Below are 26,324 nucleotides of genomic sequence, written 5' to 3' on the forward strand. Positions count from 1 at the left end.
ACGTACACATCTCTTCCAATGTTGAAGCTTGGCATACATTTTTTAAAGTTATTTTTAAGCACTTCCACAATGAGAGCCCTGGGCAATGGAATATATTCACATTTAACACGATAATCATAACTTTAAAATGTAGCCCTTAGGAAAGCAACACAAATAATTTTACATCAACAGGAACAGCCGCCCCCCGCCACCCCAAGAGCAGATGTGTGGGAAGTGCTGAGGGTATAAGGAACACCCACCCCACCACACTGCAGACCCTGCACAGCACAGCTCCCCATATGCAAACTGACGAGGTGGCCCTGAAAAGCTGCCTACCCATAACTCTCATGTGATGCGTCTAAAGTAACAAAGTCTCTGTGGTCACTTCCATGTCAAAAGTAAAAGGAGCAAGATCCTCTCCCACTTTCCAGTGTACTGGGGAGAAATAGCAATGCCCAGCACTGCCGCACGGCTGGGTTGCCAGCTGTTGGTGTATGTGTTGCTTTAGTGTATTTCAGGTCCTCCGTGTGGCTGGCCTGTCTCCCGTCTTACTTCTGAGGTAAAGGGCTGCCTGACAGCCAGCCTCGGCACTGAGCTAACGCCAGAAGCCCTGGGTTCAAACCCCATGGCATCAGCCACTTTGGTGTGACTGGAGCCACCTTTCCCTTCCTGAATCTGTAGGGACTCAGCTCAAAAATGGAGACAATCACAGCTGTCCTCATAACAATGAGGGGCGGGGCGATCTTGTGCTGGGGTCTTATGTAGGGGAATACAGGAAAATGGCTTTGTAGACTGCTAAAGACAGTGCCGATGCTGAAGAGAACAGAGAATTTCTTAAATCCAAAAAGGTTCAGCTGGATGGCTAAAGCTACCTACTGGCTCCCTAGTTGCTGCTGCCCTCTAACACACATCTATACAAACACACATGCACATACATAAAACATACACATGTGCACACGTGCACCCACAAACATGCATGTGTACACACACACATACATATGCAAATGCACAAACAGCAGGCATGTACACACAAACATACACACATTTTCTTTAGGGAAACCAAGGACACAGGCACCGCAGAAGCTTTTTGAGAGACGCTATAAACAACACAGCACCAGTAACGACGGCAAGTAGAAATCATTGATCCAAATCCCAAGAACTGAGACAAGAAAGAGCCATGAGGAAGGGGAGAAGAAAGGTGGGGGAAACAAAGGGAAGAAAGAAGAGGGGCCAGGACTTGGGTTTCCAGAGTCGGAGGCGCAGCAGGTGCTCGAAGGAGCCGTCAGGAGCCCTGGGAGGCAGCAGGGAATTGCCACCCAGTTCCAGCTCTGGAAAGACAACACTCATTCAGGGTCCCACAGGCCACCTTCAACCTCCACTCTCTCTCTCTCCATCACGGGCCTCAACTTCTACCCTCGTTCTCTATCCCATCGCATCCTCAAACCATGAGGACGAAGAAAGAGACCAAGTAAGAGCTTGATGCAGCCTCAGGGAACCGAGAGCTGTGGAGGGTGGGATTCAACCCGTTTATTCATTAGTTGTATCCAGCCATGGTTTCCTCACTCTGTTTCCTGGGGTTTTTCAAGATGCAGGGAGTTTATTCCAGTGAAGCACCAAGCACAGTGCCTGACACACAGCCAGTGAAGGTGCTGCCTGCCCCGTTCCCCATTTCTGCAGTCTACTAACGTCACACTGAGGTAGAAAGCAGGCAGGGGGGATTTGACTCCAGACCAGATTAAAGACTGGCCAGAACTGCGAAGAGGGGCCCAAAGCACCTCTCACTGTACATCAGCATAATACACGCCCACCAGCACCGGAACACTTTACCATTGCCATGACAACACCCAAAAGTTACCACCCATTTTCTAGCTATTTCTGAATAACCTGCCCCTTCATTAGCATGTCATTGAAAGTAGGTATAAATACGGCCGCAAAGCACTGCTACTCTTGGCGCTCCGCCTGTGGGGTGGCCCCACTCCACAGGAGCGGTAGCACTGTCACTGCCTCAACAAAGCTGCTTTCTACTACCACCAGCTCACTCTTGAATTCCCTCCTGAGTAAAGCTAAGAACCTGCCCTGCACCAGCACCATGGTGGGTGAGAATTCCCGCCAGACCAAACCCAAGTCCTTAGAAATGCCGACTCCACTCAGCCTCCTTCTCCTAATTCGGGGATGTTTTAAATAAACAAAGATGTGATTTGCAAATTACCATGGAGAGCAGAGGGAGCTATGAGAGAGAAAAACAAACAAGCAGAATTTCTAGCTGTCAAGGTGTTCAATCTGCCAGGTGAAACAGGCTTGTAAACAACACGTAAGGTCCAGAATTCAGGCAACAGCTGCTTAGTTCTTAAGAGGTGCCAGCACTGTTCCTGGAGATGACCCCTGCCAAGGACACGTCCTGAGTGGAGGACACAGACAGATGTGTGACTCTGCGAAAGGACCCCCTCCAGCCCAGGCCTGTGAAAGCATGGAGCAAGGGGCTGGATGCTTTGCCCAGGCCAGTGCTGTCCGATTTTCTAGTAGCCATATGAAAATTAAAAAGAATTTTAAAAATAATTTTAATGATGTTTTCTGTAACCCAGTGTATCCAAAATAGAATCATTCAACTTATAATTCACTTTTAAAGATCAATGAGAAATTTTTAATCCCTTGTACTAAGTGTTCAATAGCCAGTGTGTTACTTTTCACCTGGAGCACATCAAAGTTTGGAGTAGGCACGAGTCCAGTATTTGAATTATTTCCAGAATACCAGGCTGCCAAGAGAAATGTATTACACAGGTCCTACTCCCTGACCTCCAGCAGGGTAGGAAAAGGCTTCTACCACCCCCAAACTCTTTGGGATTCAATGAGTTAGGAAAATCGAGACAAAGAATTAGCAAACTTAGAACCTGCAGACCAGAGTCCTTGTCTACACTGTTATATTAAAGGTAGATGACAGAGGAACATTTTCATTTATTACTGTCACAGGTTTAAAAGCTAGCTGTGTGCTCAGGGATCCTGAGGTCCTTAATCAAAAGAAATAACAACTGGGCAGGAACTGGAGGCAGATGTGGAAAACATTCAAACTCAACTCCAAATGTTCACTTTATCAAAATCTGAGATTGGCCTTGGTTATATAAAATGTTCTGATTTTCAAAATTAATTCCTGAACAAAGAACTTCCCCTTAATATTTAGGTGTGTCTAGGGTCTTTTCAAATTCCAGAATAGATCTTTAAATTTAAGAAAAGAGAGCCACTGGAAAAAGAAAAATTCTCCAAACCATCCCCCTGACCCATTCCCAGCCTACCAAAATGCTCTGGCCCATTTTTCCTGGTAGCCAAAGTATAAAATAAATACTTAACGTATTCTCCAAATACCCGGAGTTCAGTTCTTATTAGGAAAAAGGAGCAGAATTCTTTTAACTTATGTGCATTGGCCGCATAATTCAACACTGAATGAATGCCTGACATCTGTCACACACCATGCTAGGTGCAATCAGAAATGAGGAAGACACAGAGCCTCCCCTCCAGGAACATAAATAAGTAATTCCACTTTGTTCATGAGAATAATTCTATGTGACTGTGGTGTTATTTATGATCTGGTTTTGTAGACACTTGCTGTTGGAAAGGACAGTGTCCGAGTCCAGCTTCCCAGCCAGTGTGTAAACAAGATCAGAAAGTCCTACCCGACCCTCTGCTCGATGCACAGGCATCACTGTGGGTGGCTGCCACCTGTGTTTACACCACTGGGAGCCTCAGAAAACCTGCCCCCTTCTCCCTCACTGCTAGACCAGTACAGCCTCAGGGTGTCCCTGGCAAGGCTAGTCCCTCCCATAGCCAAGTGCTGTTAAGCATCTGAAGAAGCTATCCAGTGGCCCTTGGCCTTCTCCCCTGAAGGCCTGGCGTCCCGGCCCTTCAGCCCCATGCTTAGGCACTGCAGTGGTGGCCAGGTGGCCAGTCTCCACTGCAGCCGGCGCCTCCACAGACACAGTGTAGCAGGTCCATTGACACACATGTCCCCTAGGGGGCGATGAAGGACAAAAGAGAACTCTGGCCACAGGGCACTTGTTCTTGCCTGCGGGCTTGCAATTTTGCAAGGTGAGGACGACAGGTAAGCAAGCACCTGCTCAGTGGTTTTCAGGCTTTTTATTAATTCAGGAACCTCATTCTTCAAGTCTCAGATCCATCCTAGCTTTCTCAGAGAGACTTTTCGTAAATCCCCTTCAATATTAATGAGGTCTCCAATACTCCCTCCGGCTTATTTGCCTGGTAGTATGACCATAATTTGTCATCATGTATTTAATGGTGTATGTATTGGTTTAACCTGTCTCCGTCAATAGACTGTAAGCTCCAAAATCATCAATATCATTTAATTCAAAATACAGTAAAGTGCTTTAAAAGATCCATCCATGTTAAAGACATGAAAGATATTTACCTATAAACCAAAAAAATGCCACATTTCCTTTGTCATGAAGACCGGAACACTTCCAGAGTGTTCACCTAAGAATCCCTGAGAATAATCCACACCAAGTCATTCCTAACTTTCACTTCATAGAAAAAGGAGATGGTGTGCCAAGGAAGAAAGCCCAGGCTCAGGGTGGGAAAGCCCCCAGTCCAATCCCCAGCAACGGAGAAAACACAACTTCTCTGATCCTCTGACTCCTCATTTATAAAATGGGAATAAATGTAAATCAGAATGGTGGTTTGAAGGAAGAGAAACCAGAACCAAAACAAAGCTGGAAGAAAGACGCTCGCTGAAGAGTTTCAGAATCCAGGTGTCAGCAGGTGCGCCTCTGCCCTACCTCAACGGGGTAAGTCCCTTTAGTGCCATAGCCACTCAGGACTTCTACTCCTTCCTGGAAACTCACACCCTCAGCCCTCTGCCATTCCCTGTTCATGCCTCATAAGCAAAAAGAAGCAAAACTCAGTCCTTTCACTGAAAGACACTCACCTCCAAAATTCACATAGTAAAAGAATGAAAGTAAATAAAATAAACAAGTATGGTAGGAAACCCTAAAACAAAATACATACAAATGAACAAAACCATACTTTAAATGAATAACCATAATTGCACTGAAATAAGAGACCACGAACCCAAGGAACTTCGGAAGTTGCTGTTTACACCATATGCCTCGGACAAAGAGAAGAGCTCTAATTAAATACTGAACTCTAGGTAGCAGGCTTCCTTTTCACAATGACATGGCTTCCTGATTCTGAAACTATTTTTAGTATATTCCAGGGTTGAGCAAATAAGTAACTATACTGTGGATACTGAGGTCTAGATTTTTCTTTGTCAGAGAAGAGTGTTATAAATACGAAAAGGAGAAAGGATAGAATATACTCTGTGTTGTTGAATTGCAACTGGAAAAATCCACGTGAACTCAACGATTTTTAAGAGGGAAATACAGGCCGGGCGCGGTGGCTCAAGCCTGTAATCCCAGCACTTTGGGAGGCCGAGGGGGAGTGGATCACGAGGTCAAGAGATCGAGACCATCCTGGTCAACATGGTGAAACCCCATCTCTACAAAAAATACAAAAAATTAGCTGGGCATGGTGGTGCGTGCCTGTAATCCCAGCTACTCAGGAGACTGAGGCAGGAGAATTGCCTGAACCCAGGAGGCAGAGGTTGCGGTGAGCCAAGATCGCGCCATTGCACTCCAGCCTGGATAACAAGCGAAACTCTGTCTCAAAAAAAAAAGGGGGGGGGGGGGGAATACAGATTGCGTAGGCGTGTCTGAGTTTAGATGCATGTATGTATCTAAGGTATACATACATACACACCTCTGTTTCCTAGCTGTGTTTCTGAGGGTGAGGAGAAGCAATGACACCCAGCTCATCTATTCCCCGGATCTCAGTTTCTAAATGCCACTCTCCACTAAAAGAAACCAGGTCTCCTTGTAGAAACAGCTGATTCCAGAGCCGAATAGGGAAAGCACAGAATGAGCCCAGAATATCTTGTACCAGAAAGTAAGGAAGTCCTCACAAAAGCGGGGGCACACTCAAAGAATATCAAGGCCCACTTTAATGCAACTGGCCCAATATAGGGCCATCTGAGCACCAAATTAAACAATGAGAAAGGATTATAGACCACTGACTAAAATAAGCATTCCTGAGTCTACAGAAATATAAATAGATAAAGGAAAAGAGAACGTTCTTGCTTACACAGACAACTAATAAAACCAAATGATAATGTGAGGTACGGCTATGCTAATTATGGTAATCATTTCACTACGTATGCCTACATCAAAGCATCGTATTGTATACCTTACTGACATATAATTTTTGGTAATTATAACTCAATAAAATGGGGGGTGGGAGATGACAACTAGTAAATGCAGAAGAAATGACCGAACTAGAAACCCATCATGTAGCAGCCATCCTAATGCTACCCAACTCTGGCAAGAATCATCAACGGATACTGAAACTACCGAATAAAAAACATCCTTGGAGTGAGGAGTAGCAGGATAAATGAGTGTGGGATTTGCTCATGGCCAGGGCCCCTCCTGGGAGCAGAGCCAGGCTTCTCACGTCTCAGAGCTTCCGTAAGCGCCTTCCTGGCCAGGGGCCTCATGGGGAGAAGGTGTATACAACCCCCTTACCCTGGGCCTGGAGTGAGCTCCTTTCCACTGCAGCCTGGGCTGCGCCTGGCAGGGAAGCCTGGGCCATGGCTGGTTCACCCTCACCGTAAGGCATTTCATTACAAAGGGGAAATACAGTAATGTCGCAGTGGAGAAACCTGACCTCCTCATATGCATAGCATCACCAGTAATGGGACAAATCACGATCACATGCCTCCTGCTATGGTGGGCTGAGAATGCAGCATTATTTCTTGGCATTCCTGCCCAGAAATGCAGAATTTAAATCCACTCACGAGGCAGCATTACACAAAGCCAAAAGGAGGTAGAGTCTACAGAATAACTGGCCCATACTCCACAAAAATATTGATGCCGTGAAACACAAGGCCAGAGGAAGTGCTCCAGATTCAGAGCGAAGAGACGTGGCGAGGAAATGCAGTGTGCGGCTGGGGTGTTCTTCTGTGGTCAAGGGTGCCGCTGGGCCAGTCAGTGGAACCTGAGGAGGATCACTGCACTGATGTTGTTTCTCATTTTGATAACTGAAACGTGGTTTCCTTGTGTTTAGGAAACAAACACTGAAGATACTTAGGAATAGGTAAAGGTGCATTAGTTCTGCAACTTTATCCCAAATGGCTGAGAGGACAAAGCAATGTAGTAAAGCACTAACACTCAAGACACTGAGTGAAGGCCACAGGAAGTTTCTGTACTACTCTTTCCATTTTTCTGTAAGTATAAATCATGTCATAATAAAAGGTGACATGAGAACAAAGTCTATCTCCAACATGCCTTCAGTATTTGAAGAATGGAACAGGCTCCCTTCAGCCATCCACTTGGCTCATTCGCCTCTCCTTCCCACTGCCAGGTCTTCCCCGCCTCTCTGAAGGCTCCATAAGCTCCAAATCCGTGCTCTTTTATTTGCAGAAACTTCAGCTCTCGTGTGCTCCTGTGTCCTCTACCCACTGGAATCCTCAAATCAAGCTGGCTCAAAGAATAAAAGGTGTCCAACGGGCGCAGTGGCTCATGCCTGTAATCCCAGCACTTCAGGAGGCCAAGGCGGGCAGATCACGTCAGGAGATGGAGACCATCCTTGCCAACATGGTGAAACCTCATTTCTACTAAAAATACAAAATATTAGCTGAATGTGGTGGTGTGCGCCTGTAGTCCCAGCTACTCAGGAGGCTGAGGCAGGTGAATAACTTGAACCTGGGAGGCGGAGGTTGCAGTGAGCTGAGATCATGCCACTGCACTACAGCCTAATAACGGAGCGAGACTCCCGGCTCAAAGAAAAAATAATAAAAGGTGTCCATGTAACCAAAGCCTTTCTCCCTACAAGACATCTGGAATATTAAATAGAAAAAACAATAAAGTCTATAGTTACACTGTAACTACAATTCCCCACATGTTTCCTCATTATACATCTAAGGTCTTTTTCTAAAACTTGGAAAATTAGTTCTCAAAAGACATCTCCACATTGAAAAAAAAAAAAAAAACCATGAAGTCGCCTAGGAAAGGGAGGATTCTCATATCCACAGCGCCACACAGCAGGACGATCTCCCCACAAACTGATGGGTCTCAGAGCTTCAGGAGAGGGAGCCAGGCAGTGAGAACCCAGAAGAAGGCAGCAGCCAGAGGAGAGCGAACCAGCCACCCCCAAGGTTTCCCGGCCAGGCACGGCCCAGGCTGCAGTGGAGAGGAGCTCACTCCAGGCCCAGGGTAAGGGGGTTGGGTCCACATCCTCCCCATGAGGCCCTCCAGCCAGGAAGGCCCTTACGGAAGCTCTGAGACGTGAGAAGCCTGGCTCTGCTCCCAGCAGGGGCCCTGGCCATGCTCTTGAGCAAAACCCACACCTCTTGCCCTTTCCCTCTTTGTTCTCTGAAAGGCAAGAGCCACTCTACGGCTGTCATGCACGGGCCCTCCTTCCTTAACTAAGGATGTGCCACCCCCAGACCCAGCCATCTCTAACAAAGGAGGAGCTACCCCCAGGTCCCCCCCCCCATTTCTAACCAAGGTGGCGCCACCTCCCAGGCCTGGGCCATCTTTAACAAAGGCGGCACCGCCCCCAGGCCCTGCCTGCGTCTCTAACCAAGGAGGCACCAGCACCCCCAGGTAAAGGCAGCGTCTCTAACCAAGGAGGCGCTGCCCCCAGGCTCTACCCGCATCTGTACCCAAGGAAGAGCCATCCGCAAGCCCCACCATCTCTAACCAGTGACGCACCACCCCCAGACACTCTCTAACCAAGGAGGCAATGCCCTCAGGCCCTGCCCACATCTCTAACCAAGTAGGAGCCATCCCTAGACCCAGGCCCCATCTCGAACCGAGGAGGCGCCATCCCCAGACCCCCAAGTCTCTAACCAAGGAGGTGCCAGCCCCAGGCCCTGGCCGTCTCTAACCAAGGAGACCCCTAGGCCCTGCCCGCGTCTCTAGCCAACCAAGGCAGCCCCCGAGGCCCGTGCCACCCTGCGGAGGAGCAGCACGGTACTCCTGCCACGGGTTGCTATAGGTGGCCAGGAGCTGAGAACGGCCCAGACGCCTCCAGTCACCAAGGAACCGACAGGAGAATGCAGAGTGGAAACTCGCATCGGGAGAATTACCTCGTAAGCCTCCACCGATAGCAGAGTGGGAAGGATGCCATGCGCCTTGCCTCCGCGGCTTCCCATGGAGCACGTGGAGGTGAGGCCACCTCCTCTCCATCTATACCCTTCCTTCGCAGACGCCCGCACTCTCCTAGGCAGCCCCACCACCCTACTTATCCCCGGCAGGCGCCACCCATCCGCGCTTCTCCTCAATACGCGTCACAGCCCTGCCCGGGTGGAACGCGCGTCCTGCAACCACAGAAGGCTTTGATTGGTCCAGAATGAGCACATGATGCCATCCACAGACCAACCAGCACTCTGAGGGGGCGTGGCCTATGGCTTGTACCTGCCCCCCCAACCCCGCCCAGCAGGGGGCCCTCCTTTGTGTCCCGGCGGCTCCAGTCTCAGGAGGTCACAGGCGAGAAGCCCCCAAGTCTAGGAAAACTTGGATGCCACGTATCTTTCTCGGGCATATTAAAAATTCTGACTTCCTCTCAGGAACCTCATCTAACAATTTTTTTGTTTTGTCTTGGAGACGAGTCCCGCTTTGTCGCCCAGGCTGGAGTGAAGTGGCGCGCTCTCCGCTCACTGCAAACTCCGCCCACCAAGTTCAAGGGATCCTCCCACCTTGGCCTCCAGAGTAGCTGGGACTGCAGGTGCTCGCTGCCACGCCTGGCTAACTCTTTCGTACTTTTAGTAGAGATGGGGTTTCACCATGTTAACCAGGCTGGTCTCAAATCCCTGGCTGCAAGTGATCCGGCCGCCTCGGACTCCAAAAGTGCTGGGATTATAGGCGTGAGCCACCACACCCAGCCAGTCCAACAATATTTAACATACCCAGTGCTGGGCAACAGACCCTCAAGTCACATAGCACCTCCCACCTGTTCAGCCGCGCACACAGAAAAAACTCCGGAAGCCCTGGGATAACGGAGCCACCAGGGCCAGTCAGAAACACGCAGAAGAATGGCTCGACTGCAGCCGGGCGCTGTGGCTCACGCCTGTAATCCTACCACTTTGGGAAACCGCGGGGAGTGGACTACCTGAGGTCAAGAGTTCGCGACCAGCCTGGTCAACATGGCAAAACCCATCTCTACTAAAAATACCCAAAATAAATAAATAAATAAATAGCTGAGTGTGGTGGCAGATGCCTGTAGTCCCAGCTATTCTGGAGGCAGAGGCAGGAGAATCAGCTAAGCCCAGGAGGCAGAGACGAGTGAGCCGAGATCGATCGTGCCACTTCACTCCAGACTCCCCATCTCAGAAAAAAAGGGGGGGGGGGAGGAGGAGGAGGAGGAGGAGGACCACCCAACTAATATGAAAAGAAGGAGGCAAGGAGGAGGCAAGGGAAGTTGAAAGAGATGGAGAGTGTGCCCAGGAGAGGCAACGGGAGGACCTGACAGCGTAGGACAGCTGACTATTCAGACATTCCAGAAGGCTTCCTAAGGAATTCTGAACTGAAGAGCAATCCCATTCTGGTGGAAGCCTCGGAAGCTCGGCTGAACCGTCAAGCCACTATGTCCCAAAAAGGAACTCTCCTCCCACTCAACAGAACCAGCCTCCCAGGCTCCCCCAGGGATCCAGGGCACAACACCCTCCTGGCCACTCTTTCACCTTTGACTCCTCCCCTGGAAGGGCACCAAGAAGTTGTCACCAAATCCCATCAATGTTCCCGCCTACCTGATGTCTAGCCATCAGTTCCCATCACCAAAGCTCTATTCCCAATTCAAGCCCTTCTGTAGGCATTTCTTAGTCTTCCTATTACAGAGCAAAGATCAAAGAAACATTTGTCTTCTAAAAATTTAGAGCAGGAGAAAGAGGCGGAGAGTGAGACTGACATTAAAAAGGCAGAATCAAAGCCTGACGTTCCAAGGCACCTCGTATTTCTGCAACTGTATCTCCATATTCCCACATTTCCCTAAAGTCCAGTGATCTTAATCACTGCCCCTCACCCCACCCCACATTCCATAGGGAACCAAGGATAAAGTCAGGGTCCACACCTGAGAGTAGGTCAAACCCACCAGAAGGACAAACAGCAAACTCCGGCAGGAAAGGCTTAATAACCCCAAAGTATGAAATGCTTCTATCAGTCACTAAGAAACAATAGGACCTAAAGAGGGAAAGAAACGGAGACCTGAAAGCAATGACAAAAGAGGAGATAAAAGAGCTAACCAATGGCCTGCACGCACAAAGACCTGTGCTTTGGGACCACACTGACCTGGGCGAGTCTGGCTGCATTCCTAGGGTACTCTGTGCCACTACTCTGCCCTGCTGAGCCCCAGTTTCCTAATCTGTATAATGGCAATCACAGCATCTGCCTACTTGTGTCCTCGTTAAATTGAGGTAGAGTGGGAAGTGCTGACAGCCCAGTACTCAGGAAATGTGACAGATACCACTCAGTGTCCTGAAAAGAGCACAGTTTGGTTTGGGATTACACAGTGCAAAGCTCAAATCCTGGTTTGCCCACCTACCAGCATGTGACCAATCCTCTCTGACCCTCTGTTTCTTTGTCTGTAAATCAAAGATAATATCCCAACATCAGAGAACTGCAATTATGCTGGCAGAGCACAATGGCTAGAGAGCCCCTCACACAGCACTGGGCCACGGTGGAGGCTGTGATTGCAGATAACCTCTCTGGTGGTGAAGAACATGAGTGCTGGAGCTTCATGCTGTTCAGATGGACAAGGCACCAGGGCAGGAGCCTCGGCTCAGGCGGAAGCCTGGCATGCAGCCATGGGGAGCTAAGTGGCATACAGGCAGTGGAGCCAAGGACAGCTGCAAGTCCTGTGCACTGTCAGGCAGTGATACTCCGTGACAGACTTTGAAAAGCCACAAGCAGCCAGTGATAGAGTCTTGGGCACTTGGGTTCAATATGGGCTCGCTCAACAAGAACTCTCAAGGTCACCTCAAAAACACTTCTGAGCACCAGCCAGTTCAGTGTGTACCTCACCCAATTTGGTGCTTCCATGAATAAAATCCTCAGATGAAGACATGTTTAGCTACAATTTTGTATATATGGAAACTGAGGCTCAAGGAAGTCACAAGAACTATCACATTCTGGGTCTAAAATGCAAAGCTAGGTCTCTGGGACTCCAAAGCCGGTGCTATTTCCCGGAGTCCACATTTCTGGGGTGGGGGACCCCACAGACGCCCAACTCAGGAATAAGCAAGGCCAAGGAGAGGAGAGAAAGGCTGACTAGATGGCTGGTGAGTTGGCCCTGCTGAAGGAGGCAGACTCAGGAAGTGGGCAGGGCCTCGCAAGCCAGAGGTTACTGGATGGCTCAGGTGCTGGCAGCTCCCGCAAGAGAGTGGTGGGCTGTGCACATTCCCCTCCCTCCACCCCAGGGCTCAGCAGCTCAGGCCTCACCCCGGTACAAAGAACACACGAGGACCTGGAGGTTCCCTGTCGGACTCTGGGCTATGACTGCCCCATCTCAGAGGAGGTCTGCCCAGCCCACGGGATGGCAGAGGCTGATCACCCTGGGCTCTTCATGCTTCCCTGCCTTGCTGCCTGCTGTGCCCCCTTGGTCTGATCACTCTTCTCAAGCATCATCCTATGGCTTCCTGAGCCCCTCGCCCAGCCCAGGCAGAAGTGACTGACAGTGACCATGTCACTAACCCTCCTACTCTACCTTGTACAAGCTTCTAGCACTACTCAGGATCCTTGTACAAATGAGTAAGTTTAAATCAAAGGAAAGGGTTGTGCTGCCATCACCACAGTCAAGACACAGACCGTTCCCAAGTGCCCCACCAAGCTCCCTGTGCCTCTGCAGTCAGTGCCCTCCCCTGCGTCCCCATGTAAATGTGTGTTTATGGTAAATACACATCAAACTTACCATCTTAACTATTTTTAGGTATACAGTTCAATGGCATTAGAGACATTCACATTGTTTTGCAGCCATCTCAACCATCCATCACCAGAACTTTTTCATCTTATAAAACCAAAACTCTATGTCTATTAAACACTAACACTACATTTTGCTTAGCCTTTCATCCCTTGGTTTGTTTCCACGGTTTAGCTATTATGAATAACATTGTTATGAACATGGGTATACAAATATCTCTTTGAGACTCTGCTTTCAATCTTGGGAAATATATTCCAAGAAGTGAAATTGCTGAATCATATGGTAATTCTATTTTTAATTTTTTTGAGAAATTTCCATACTGTTCTCCACAGCACCTGCATTGTTGTACAGTCCATTAAATAGTGAACAAAGGTTCTAATTTCTCCCATCCTCAAAGTTTGTTGTCTTTCGTGTCTGGCTTCTTTAACACACCCTTGAGATTAGTCCAGGTTGCTGCCTGCATCACTTTTCATCCTTTTGCATTGCCAAGTAGTATTCCTTTGTATGGACATGCCAGAATTTGTTTAGCTATTTACCAGCTGATGATCATTTGGGCTGGTTCCAGTTTGGGGCTTGCTATGGTTTCAATGTTCCCTCCAAAAATGCATGTTGAAACTTAATCCCCAATGTGCAGTGTTGACAGGTGGGGCCTTTAAGATGTGATTGGACCATGATGGCTCTGCTCACATGAATGAATTAAAGGGTTAATGGACTGATGGGTTATCATGGGAATAGAATTGGTAGCTTTATAAAAAGAGAAAGAGAGTCCTGATCATAATACATTAGCAAACTTGCCATTGATACCCTGTGCCACCTTGGGACTCTTCAGAGAGTACACACCAGCAAGAAGGCCCTCATCAGATGCAGCCCCTTGACCTTGGCCTTCTCAACCTCCAAAACTGTAAGAAATATATTCCTTTCCTTATAAATTACCAAATTTCAGGTATTCTGTTATAAGCAACAGAAATCAGAAGACAGGACTATTACAAATAAAGCTGCTATGAATATGTGCATACCTATCATCAGATAGATAGGCTTCATTTTCCTTGGAGTAGAATAGCTAAGTTTTAATAAGCATAAGTTGATATGGTCTGGCTATGTCCTCACCCAAATTTCATCTTGAACTGTAGCTCCCATAATTCTCACATATTGTGAGTGGAACCCAGTGGGAGGTAATTGAATCATGGGGGCTCTTTTTCCCCATACTGTTCTCATGGTAGTGAATAAGTCTCATGAGATCTGATGGTTTCATTAGAGGCTTCCCCTTTCTCTTGGTTCTCATTCTCTCTTGCCTGCGGCCAAGTAAAACATGCCTTTCACCTTCTGCCGTGATTGTGAGGTCTCTACAGCCATGTGAAACTGTGAGTCCAGTAAACCTCGTTTTCTTTATAAATTACTCTCTGGTATGTCTTTATCAGCTGCATAAAAGCAGACTATACATAAGTGTACACCCAACATTTTAAGAAGCCAGCAAACTATTTACCAAAGGAGTTGTACCATTTTGCATTCCTACCAATGATGTACCAGTTACAGCTGCTTCACATTCTCATCAGCACTTGGGATTGTCTTTTTAACATTCACCATTCTAGTGGGTATGTAGTAGTATCTCATTGTGATTTTAATTTGCATTTTCCTAAGAACTAATAATGTTGAGCATCTTTTCATATGTTACTGGGAATTTGTATGCATTCTTCTGTTAAAGTACCTTTCAAATCTTTTGCTCATTTTAATTAGTTTTGTCTGCCTTACAGACTATGAGTTCCTTCAGAGCAATTCTCAAGGCCCCCTCAATGCCTAACTCCTGGGAGTACCATTCCCAAAGAGGATATGTGAGTAACACTGTAGAGCCACCTAATGGCTCGTGCCTTGGTCATTGCACGCAGCCCAGATAGGGCCTCACACACAGAAGGCACTTCAGAGATGTTTATGACCACATCAGCAAACGCAGATGGCCAATAGCAGTAGGGAGAGATTGAGTGGGGCTGGACAGCCAGAGGGACCAGCCTGAGCTTCTGTACCCTCACTTGCAAAGCAAAGATAATAAGCCCACCTTGCAGAGCTTTTGTGAAGAATAAACTAAAGAATGGGTGCGAAGCACCTGACTGAGCAGCTCTGCAGAAATGATAGTTATTATGACCAGGCCCCATCTTATTCCCCTGCAACTGCATGATGAAGGATTGGACCCAATCCCTCCTCATGCATTTAATTCTCCCAGATACTATTAAAAGTGATAAAATGTTCAGGGCAAGAAGGTGAAGACTGACAGAGGGAGAACAGACGAGGAAAAGAGGAGAGGGAAAGAAGAAGGAAAAGACAGAGGGTGGAAAAGAGTAAAGTTCCCTGCCATATGCCAAATATGTTCCCACTCCTCCTCTATGGAAGCACTATGAGCACGCTACCTAGTAGGTCTGCGGGGACCATTTTCATATAATTATAATACAGGAGGCGATGGTGACTCAAGAGATTTGCCAAAGTCCCAGGGCTGTAAGACAGCAGGACCAGGACTTCCACCCAGTTCCAATTCCCCCCAGGACCCTCGTTCCCTGCATTACCTGAGCCTGGTTCCTTGTGGGGCTCTCTCCCTGAGGAAGGGTCTTCCCAAGGTGCTTCCAGGAACCTGGCTAGCTCTGAACAAGCCACTTGCTTGAACTCAGAAACAAAAGCAAGCAGAATTCAAAAGATGCGTCTCTCTATCACCACAGGAGGAAGTTGAAAATTATAGACCCAGGGCTGCACATATGAAGCCTGCAGAGTTTTCATGTCCCTGATCCTGTTACATTCACCATTCCTCTTTCCCTAGAAACAAACACAGATGGAATGCCTGCAGGTCCCTAAGGTAAAAGCCAATCCCTTACCATTCTCAGGAGCATCCTCTCTGAACTATTTCTCTAAATCTATCCTTCCTCATCCCCACAGCCTGGACTGTACTAGGACAGCACTTAATGAAACTCCCCTACCTGCATTTTTGCGCTTCCAAACAGTGTTCTCCTGCTTATTCTTTAGATTTCAAAAATTGCTATAAAGCTGTAGTAATCAAGGCAGTATAGTGCTGATAAAGAATAAACAAACAGAACAATGGAACAGACCAGAAAGTTCAGGAGTGAACTCACACATAATCTTCTTTTTTTGTTGTTGTTATTTTTTTGAGACGGGGTTTCGCTCTTGTTACCCCGGCTGGAGTGCAATGGTACGACCTCGGCTCACCGCAACCTCTGCCTCCTGGGTTCAGGCAATTCTCCTGCCTCAGCCTCCTTAGTAGCTGGGATTACAGGCACGTGCTACCATGCCCAGCTAATTTTTTGTATTTTTAGTAGAGACGAGGTTTCACCATGTTGACCAGGATGGTCTCGATCTCTTGACCTCGTGATCCACCCACCTCGGCCTCCCAAAGTGCCGGGATTACAGGCTTGAGCCACCACGCCCGGCCCTCACACATAATTTTCAAGAAAAGAGCCAAAATAATTCAACAGAAGAAGAAAAGGTTATTCTAACAAACTAGACTAGAAAAACTGGACATCCATATGCAGGAAAAAACATTCCCAATCCCTACTTCATTCCATACACAAACTTATTAGAGATAGACAGTAGACCTAATAAATGCAAGAAATATAAACCTTTTAAAAAAAAACTTAGGAGACTTTCATTGTGACCTTAAAGTATGAAAACATTTCTTAAGAGAAGATACAAAAAGCACTTAGTATAAATTTAAAAATAATGGCAAATAAAACTCCAATAAAATTACAAACGTCTGTTCATCAAAAGATAAAAAACAAATAGGTAAGCAGAGATTGGGAGAAAACATTCACAACACACACACACACACACACACACACACACACACACCCCAACAACAAAAGACAAATATCCAGAATATATAAAGAACTCTTATATTCCAGTAACAAAAAGACAATAAACCCTATTTACATATTTACTTACCTATTTATTTATTTTTAGAGAAACTGTTTCACTGCTGCCCAGGCTCGAGTGCAGTGGCATGTTCACAGCTCACTGCAGCCTTGAACTCCTGGGCTCAAGCGATCCTCCCACGTCAGCCTCCTGATTAGCTGGGACCATAGGCATGCACTACCATGCCTGGCTTTTTTCAAGGCTGATCTTGAACTCCTGCCCTTAAGCAATCCTCCCACCTCAGCCTCCCAAAATGCTGAGATTAAAGGTGTAAGCCACCACACTCAGCCTCCAATTTATTAAAATAGGCCAAAGACTTTAAAAGACATTTCTCTAAAAATGACATACATGGTCAATAAACACAAGAAAAAATGCTCAACATCACTGGCCATCAGGGAAATGCGAATTAAGGGAGATACCACTGCATATCCTCTAGAGTAGGAAAAACGAAAGACTGACACCACCAAATGTTGGTGAGGACGTAGAGCAAGCGGAATTCTCCAACATTGCTGGTGGAAATATAAAATGATACAGCTACTCTGGAAAGCTATTTGGAAGTTTCTTAAAAAGTTAAACATAACTTTTGACAACAAACAGGTAAAACTTTGGGGAAAAAATAGTTAAACTTAACTACTCTAAAACCCAGAAATTCCACTACTAAGTACTTATTAACCCAAAAGAAATGAAAATAAATATCCACCAAAAGGCTTGTACAGGAACATTCATTGCAGCTTTATTCCCAATAACGAAAAACTAACGCAGTAGACAGTGGCAATATCCATGCAAAAGAACACTATCAGACAACAAAAGAGACAAACTACCGAATCTCAGAAACTTTATGCTGAATAAAGGAAACCAGACGCAAAAGAATTATATGATATTCTACAGAAGAAAACACTCATCTATGGTGACATCAAGACTAGTGGTAGCAGCCCGGCGCAGTGGCTCACAACTGTAATTCCAACAGTTTGGGAGGCTGAGATGGGCAAATCACTTAACATCAGGAAGTCCATACCAGCCTGGCCAAAATGGTGAAATCCTGTCTCTACTAAAAATACAGAAATTAGCCAGGTGTGGTGGTATGCTCCTGTAATCCCAGCTACTTGGGAGGCTGAGGCAAGGGAATTGCCGGAACCTGGGAGGCGGAGGTTGCAGTGAGCCAAGATTGTGCCATCGCACCCCAGCCTGGGCAACAAGAGCAAGCCTCCATCTCAAAAAAAAAAAAAAGACTAGTTGTTGCTTGGGGTGAGGAGCAGGAATTAGACAGTAAGGGGCAAGAGAAAGCTTTCTGGGCTGATAAAAAAAAAAAAAAAAAAAGTTCAATATATTGTTAGGAGTGTGGGTTATGTGAGTGGTCAAACTCTACACTTAAGGCCTATGCATTTCAGTATATGTATAGTACACCTAAAATAAAGAAAAAAGAAAAAAACCTGTCTCTTGGCAACTGACAGAGATCTTTCTTTCTGAAAGGCCAGCTTTGTTATCTTACTGTCCCTCAATGTCTCCAAAATAAAACAGCTTCCCACTACTCAAAGGCCCTTCATCACAGACCTCCAGCACCCTGTGCCCCTCTCCAGACTCAGTGCTCACCTGGTCACAAAGAGTGGGTCACACCTGTGTCACTGTCCCTTCTAGACCCTATAAGACCTAGCTCAAAACATCTCCTTCAGGAAGCTTTCCAGAATCCCCGGGGCTGGGGTAGGTGCGCCCAGTCGGAAGCCCTCAATACTCAAGGCTTCCTTCCATCATCGCGCCAAGCCCCATTCCTAAAGGAGTTTGTTTTCCACTGCCAGGACTGCATGAAATCCTCAAGAGGAAAGAATATGTCATATTGGACTTTGCATCCCAGCACAAGGTTTGGCATAAACATCTAAATAAACTGATGACCAGCTTGAGAGTTAAAAAAAATTAATAAGCAATAATAATAACCCTAAAGGTCAGAGAAATGGCAGCAACTCCTGAAGAAGAGGCCCACCAGCAGGGACACAAGGAGACTATCCAATACTAAGAAGTGTAGGGCATGTTGGGAGCCAGATGTAAGGCTGAGGGCCCCACAGGGTCGTGGGGTGAGCCTTATGCTGTGCTGAGGCGCAGGATCCGAGAAATAAAGAGACAGGACACAGAAGTACAAAGAAAACGCAGCTGGGCTCGAGGGGGCCACTCCACCTACAAGCGGAGTCAAGAGAGGCCCCAAATGTCCAGAAGCATGAGCATTTATTGTGTATAGGTTAGGGGGCAGGGCAGTGAGTGAAATCATCTTTAAGGATAGTGATAGGGTCGTGAGCAATAAAACATAGGGTCCACCCCCTTTAGGTCACCTAGGCCAGGAGGTGGACAGTGCACAGCAAGGGGCCCGTTCCCATGAAGGCAAGGGCTGCATGCAGTAAGGGGTCCACCCCCATTAGGTCACCGAGGCTTGAAGTTGGGCCGTGCGAAGTGAAGAGGGTGCAGTGTGCAATACTTCTATCTAAGGGAAACTACTTCTAAGAAGATTTATGGGAGAATGCTTTAAGTCACACAGCAGTGACAGAGCTGTCAAGGTTACCGCCACCTTCTGGCAGCTTCCAATGGGTTCTATGGGAAGATGCTTTTCAAGCAACACGGTAGCAAGAGCTGATAAAGTTCACAGTCACCAAGGTGGATTGCCATTCTGAGGGTAGCCTTCCACAAGAAATGGAGCAAGGTCCTACAACTCCTTTATCAGGAGGAGTAGCCCTGGCCCCAAGCCTGCCATACAGTGGGTATCTTTACAATACTGAACGCTGCCACCTGGGCCATGGCTTCTTGTCCTGGTATAACTGTTTTTCCCTTAAACCATGCTCTGCACTGTATCTGCTCTAGGCATTCCTCCGATTATAAGCTGCTTATCCCTTAATTCATGCTCTGTACTGTGTCTACTCTAGGCATTCCTCCGATTATGAAATAAGATTTAATTATAGGTATATATGTAGGGAAATACTATTTAGGCACTCATACTATCAACTATTATATGATTATATATAAAGGATTATATAAAGGGAGACTTCAAGCCCTATTTCTATAAACTACTATACGATTATGTAAAGGATTATATAAAAGGAAATAGCTGAGTAGTAACGCTATAAAGTGAGATATTCCTCAAGCCCTAACTGTGCCAGGGTTCTGCTTAGCTCTCATTCCTCGGTGCCTATATGAGGGGTTACCCACAAGAAGGAAGTCAGTTAGGGATCTACAAGAAGGCTTGGGGCTGAATTAAAATGCCCTCCAGAGACATCAGGACACCCCAGGCTCTCCCTGGTCCTTGGCTGCAGGTCCTATGGCTGAGCTGGTCCCCTTTTCTCCCATTGCCCACCATGGATGCTGCCCCTTTCCTATTCGAACAACCTGCAGCACACAACGGCACCCTCCGAGGACAGGTCCCTAACCCACCCATCCTGCCTTGATCAGACTGTGTTGAACACAAAGGCACCAGATTCCAGAGTTCCACATTTTGCAGCTCCATGTATTACATGATTTAAAAGAACCCAAAAGATTTGAAACCAGTATATTGAAAGAGATGACTGAACCATGTTCCCTGTAGTGCTATTCACAATAGCCAAGTATTGAATCAACCTCAGTGGCCAATAACACATGAATGAGTTTTTTAATGTGGGGCATATACATATACGCAATGGAATATTATTCAGCTGCAAAAAAGAACTGTTGTCATTTGGGACAACAGCTCAAAAAAGCAGAGAGTAGAACGGTGGGTATCAGCGCTTGAAGATGTAGGAAAAAATGATGATCAAAGGGCACAAAGCCTCAATTAGACAAGAGGAATAGTTTTGAGACATATTGCACAGTATGGTGAATATCATAATAATGTACATTTCAAACTTGCTAAGAGTAAATTTCAAATGTTGACTTACCACAAAATGATAACTATTTGAGGTGATACGCTAATTAGCTTGATTTAATTATTCCACAATGTACTCATAAATCATAGCATCGCATTACGCCCCATAAAGAAAAAACTATAATTTGTCAAGTTGCAGTTTTTTTAATTTTAAAAAAGAAAATTATGTCACCCAATTTTAAATCCCTGTTTTTCTACTAATATGCCAAGTATTATCTTTACAAGCAAACTCAATTATCTATGTATTTTGTATTCCTTGAAACAAAAGGAAGCAACTTCAAATCTGTAATAGATGTCTAAAATGTCTATTTTGCTTTGCTCTGCTTTCTTTTTTCTCTTTTAAAAAAATTACTCGGCCGGGCACAGTGGCTCACATCTGTAATCCCAGCACTTTGGGAGGCCAAGGTGGGCAAAACTCCTGAGGTCAGGAATTCAAAACCAGTCTGACCAACATGGTGAAACCCCATCTCTGCTAAAAATACAAAATGAACTGGGCGTGGTGGCACATGCCTGTAACCCCAGCTACCTGGGAGGGTGAGGCAGGAGAATCACTAGAGCCCAGAAGGCGGAGGCCGCAGTGAGCCAAGATCGCACCATTGCACTCCAGCCTCGGCAACAAGAGTAAAACTTCGTGTCAAGAAATTAATTTTTTTAAATGACTTATTCAAAAAAAAAAAAAAAATTTACTCTGCCCGGCACAGTGACTCAAGCCTGTAATCCTGGCACTTTGGGAGGCTGAGGCAGGCAGATTCGCTTGGGCTGAGTTCAAGACCAGCCTGGTCAACCTGGTGAAACCCCACCTCTACAAAAAATACAAAAATTAGCCAGGTGTGGTGGTGCACCCCTGTAGTCCCAGCTGTTCTGGAGGCTGACGTGGGAGGATGACCTGAACCCGGGAGGCTCTGCCTTTCCATCCACAAATGCTTTCAAGAAGTGAGTGGATGGCAATGCACACTGGGAAGACTGGTTCTAGGAAGCAAGAGACAAATCCCAGTTCCTGAACGCCATCAGTAGCCATCTGTGACAGGACTGTGTCTACTTTGCCAATGAAGGGACTGGGGTTGCAAGGGCTCTGTGACCTCCCTTAGGTCAGGAAGCTGGTGAGAAGCAGATCTCTGGGCCCAGAGCATGTGTTCTTTCCACCCTCCTAAATGTTCCAGCCCTTAAAGTTGATGCCTGCCCTTGAGAAATTGCAAAGACAGTGAAAGTTTAACAGGGTAAACAGCTGAGAAGAGAGGGAAAACTTAACTCGAGGCTAAATCTCTTCTACATAATTAAATCAGCCCACCTTGGTGCAGAGTTTTTCAGAGGCTGCATGCTTGAAACTATCTATAAAAGGAAATGCAATTACGGGGACTTTTTAATATATCCGATTCTTGACTGCCCTTGCTCTAGGCAAGACCTTAATTCTACTTAAGCATAGCTATCTTTGAAAAGTTATGTAAATTGCAAGGTATGGGGAGAAAAGAAACAGGAACCCTTTCACCAGAGGCAAATGAGAAGCCCACTGAGAAGGGAGCACTGTGGTAACAGAGCTCCAGCTCACACAATGGCCATCTCAGCTCATTTGCCACCTACAGCTGTGCCCTGTAGACCACATGCAACTCCACCTCATTATCATTCATTGTACTGTCTTTCCTAAATTAACCAAAACGGAAACTCTTCAGAAATTAGCTGACCATGAGTTGACAGTAACACGTTGTAAAATATGATCTTCTCTCATTTGGTACAGCTGGAAATTGAAGAAAACTTCAACATATGTCCAGGGGTTTTTAAAACTCTTAGGTAAATTCCAGAATTGGAGAAGTGGGCAACTGGGCAACTCATTCTCCCTCTACAAGCAACAACATGGGAGAAGAAAGGCACCAATTGAGAAGACATCATTTCACGTTTATCAAAATGGAGTCACTCATGTCAAACTCTAACAAAATGGAGCCAAGAGGACATGAAGAAAGGGCCCTCGTGAAAATATGCCAATGATAGGAACTATGCCAGGAATTCCTTGGAGCCACAGTATTCCAGATAAGCCTGTTGCTTGCACAGAACACTTACCTGGTGTGCCTGTCTCCAATGGACTAATGCCAACTCCTGCAATAAGCCTCTGTCACCAATGGTTTTTGTTTCAAAACTGCTTAGGTGAACTTCCCTTTTTGGTCTTTAAAAAAAAGTTGCCGGCCGGGCGCGGTGGCTCAAGCCTGTAATCCTAGCACTTTGGGAGGCCGAGGCGGGTGGATCACGAGGTCAAGAGATCGAGACCAACCTGGTCAACAGGGTGAAACCCTGTCTCTACTAAAAACACAAAAAATTAGCTGGGCATGGTGGCGTGTGCCTGTAATCCCGGCTACTCAGGAGGCTGAGGCAGGAGAATTGCCTGAACCCAGGAGGCAGAGGTTGCGGTGAGCCGAGATCGCGCCATTGCACTCCAGTCTGGGTAACAAGAGCGAAACTCCGTCTCAAAAAAAAAAAAAAAAAGTTGCCATTTGCTCCAACTTCTTTGCTTCTGTGATCCAGCATAACACATGTACCTAAATTGTAATTCCCTATTATTGCCGAATAAACTACAGTATCAGTATCCCATATCTGAAATGTTTGGGACCAGAAGTGTTTAGAATTCTGATTTTTTTTTTTTTGATTTTGAAATATTTGCATATACACAGTGAAATAACCTGAGGATGGGACCCAAGTCTAAACAGGAAATTCATTTATGTTTGATGCACACCTTAAACACACAGTCTGAAGGTAAGTTTACAATATTTTTAATTTTGATCATGAAACAAAGTTAGCGTACAATGAACCATCAGAAAGTAAAGGTATAGCTATCTCAGCCACGCATATGGTCAATCTGTGGTTGTCTGGCATCGCCATCGTTCCTGACTCTGAATTTACATGCCACCAATAAGACAATCACTTTCTTACACCTATTCACACATAAGTCCTTCCCAGTAAAACATATGACACACCATTGATACAGTGAAAAACAAGGTGTCCAAGGTACCTAAGCAGCACAGCAGCATCAACAGAACACCTGCATCAGCTGCTAAACAACGAAGCAACAGACAACAGCTGCCTTTCAGTCCGCTGTTCAGCCTGCATTTCTGAGTGTTAACAGCATCGTCTTTACAGTTGTGCAGCTGCATTTGAAAAAAAATAGAGATGGGAGTTTCACTGTACTGCCAAAGCTGGTCTTGAACTCCTGGACTCAAGCGATCCTCCTGCCTCAGACTCCCAGAGTGCTGGGATTACAGGCGTGAGCTACTGGGCCCAGCTATGCAACTGCATTTCTACTAAGAACCTTCACAGGTCAGACAGAAGATTTTCCACTGTGGCCTCATGTCAGTGCTCAAAGTTTCAGATTTTGGAGCATTTCAGATTTCAGATACCTGGATTTGGGACGCTCAACTTGTATGTGGAGAGTAGGTCTCTCTGGTGCTTATTTTAGGCTAACATGAGATAGCGTGCCTGAATTAGCTGGGCACCACAGCTAATCAGAGCACCTGTAGTCACAGCTACTTGGGAGGCTGAGGCGGGAAGATGACTTGAGCTCGGGAAGCAGAGGTTGCAGTGAGCCATAACTGCAGCACTGCACTCCGGCCTAGGTGATACAGCGAGACTCCATCTCAAAAAATTTAAGACATTTAAATTTTAAAACAGCACGCTTGGTATAGTTCAGCTCTCCTGACCCACTAGTCGGCTCTGGGCCCACTCTGTCACTCCAGGACACATTATACCACATCTAACACAGCAGCAGGTGGAGGCAGGACCGCAATTGGCACTGCTCTTCACCCCTGCTGGGTGTGCAAAGGGCTCCTTGCAAAGCTGTTATTTAAACTGAAGAAGTCAAAAAAGGTGCCCCTGGGGTTAGAGGTAGTGACACGCTATTTCCTTCTGCATGGGGACACACACTACAGATGTTTCAAAAGATGAATTCGTAGGCTCAGAAGATAAAAATGGAGACAGGCAGCTGTGCAGGGTTAAGTCCCAGTGACATGACATTTCCATCTCCAAAAGGTCACTTGGGCTCCAGGAAAATTAAAAAAAAAAAAAAAAAAAAAAAAAAAGCCAGACTGATTGATGGGCTGGCGTGATCACTTAGCACGTTCGTTCTTTCATTCACTAAGCACATACTGCACACTTATATGAGCCAAGCCCTATTCTAAGAGGATGGAGGCATAAGTCAGGCGAGCCGCAGGAGTTTGGATTTTAGCCCAAGTTGGAGAAAGTTAATTTTTAAAGCCCCAGTTCTGCCATTTTTAAACTGTATAAAGTTGACCTCTCTGAACTTCTGTTCCTCTTAATAAATGACCTACAAATAAAGAGTTCTCAAGAGAGCTGAGCAGCAAAACGTGTTAAGTCAGTGCCCAAATATGGAAGCTTGTGGTAATTACAGGTGAAGGCCCCAAGCTCAAGGTTAAATGACTTGCATCGGGTGTCAAGTAGAAGATCTGTCACTCTATTAGGTCCAGCCGACGACCGGGAAGCCTGCAGGAAGTACGCATTTCGCCAAGGAGGAATCAGAGACCGGGGAAGAAGGAAGCCCCGCCAAGGTCAACTCAAAAAGCTGGCACCGCCGGGATTCGAACCTCGCGCCCACTGCGTTTCGTCGCTGGCGCGCGCCCGGACAAAAACAGCTGAGCGCTTGCTCTCCCACTCGCTCCTGCCTTGCCTTTTTTTTTTTTTTTTTTTTTTTTTTTTTTTTTTTTGCGGCGGGATACCCCAGCGACTGAACGTGAGCCGCAGAACGCAGCTACGTTCGCTCTCCTCCCCAGACCCGGATCCCTCCGCGGCCGGCGGCCGGCGCGCTGCTTCCCGACTCGACGCTCGAAACGGCTTTCCGCGCGCTGCGCCCCACCCCCACCCTCCCAGCCTCACCCCAACCCCCAGCTCGGCTCACCTGCCGCCCGCGTCTCCATGGCAACGCCCCCACCGCGGAGGAAAAAAAAGCTTCGGTCTCTTCTGGGCCCCGTCCCGTGCCGACCGAGAAGCCGGGGCGCCCCACTGACGCTTCGCTCTTTCTTTTTATTTTTTTAAGAAAAGAGCCGGCGAGGTTATGGCGAATCTGCGGCATCCAACATGGCGGATGGAGTCTTCGCCCTCCTCCCCACGGGGCGCAGACGCCTGCGTAGCGGACGTCCGCCTCGGGTGACCCCCCCCCCCGCACCCCCAATTCCGCCGGCGCCCAACGCAGCCCCACAGGGCCAGGCTACCGCGCATGCTCGCAGCCGGAGGCCGTGCTTTTTATCCCGCTGCGCGGATTCGACGGCGCAGCGCTTAGAGCCACGCCCAGGGAGGGGCCCTCGGGACGGCCGGAGCACGGATCTCGGGATCGGGAGTCTGCGGTGATGCCGAGGCTTTGCCAGCGCCACCGTAGACCAGCGGCTTGTGCGGCCGCTGGGCTGGGCGTGCAAGGAGGGTTCTGGGTGCGCTCCTTGTCCCAGCTCTGCCTCTCACAACCCCAAGTTTGGGGCAGCGAATTAACTTTTATTGGTCTCAGTTTACTGGTTTGTCCACGGGCTGCGCACAGCCTGCATCCTGCTCAAAGCTGCAGCGTTTCCCGAAGTGCCGGGACCACCTGGCCGGGTTCTAGGGGGACAGAGAG

The 26,324-nt window shown here is 47.1% G+C and overlaps 1 protein-coding gene across 3 annotated transcripts in view; it reads right to left on the reverse strand.

Moving 5' to 3' along the window:
- The window catches only part of ZFAT (zinc finger and AT-hook domain containing), a 225,937-nt gene extending 200,093 nt beyond the window's left edge, over positions 1-25,844 (reverse strand). Inside the window, exon 1 of one of the 3 annotated variants that reach the window (XM_010344221.2) lies at positions 25,620-25,844. In XM_010344221.2, the coding sequence (XP_010342523.1) occupies positions 25,620-25,638 (19 nt within the window). In that variant the 5' untranslated portion in view covers positions 25,639-25,844. Of the gene's footprint in view, positions 1-9,124; positions 9,144-25,619 lie in introns of those variants that run through there. The other 2 variants (XM_003933686.4, XM_074387175.1) reach the window with 2 other exon arrangements.
- Between the last annotated feature and the right edge of the window lie 480 nt (positions 25,845-26,324).

Source organism: Saimiri boliviensis, chromosome 15 (assembly GCF_048565385.1).
Source record: "Saimiri boliviensis isolate mSaiBol1 chromosome 15, mSaiBol1.pri, whole genome shotgun sequence".
NCBI lineage: Eukaryota > Metazoa > Chordata > Mammalia > Primates > Cebidae > Saimiri > Saimiri boliviensis.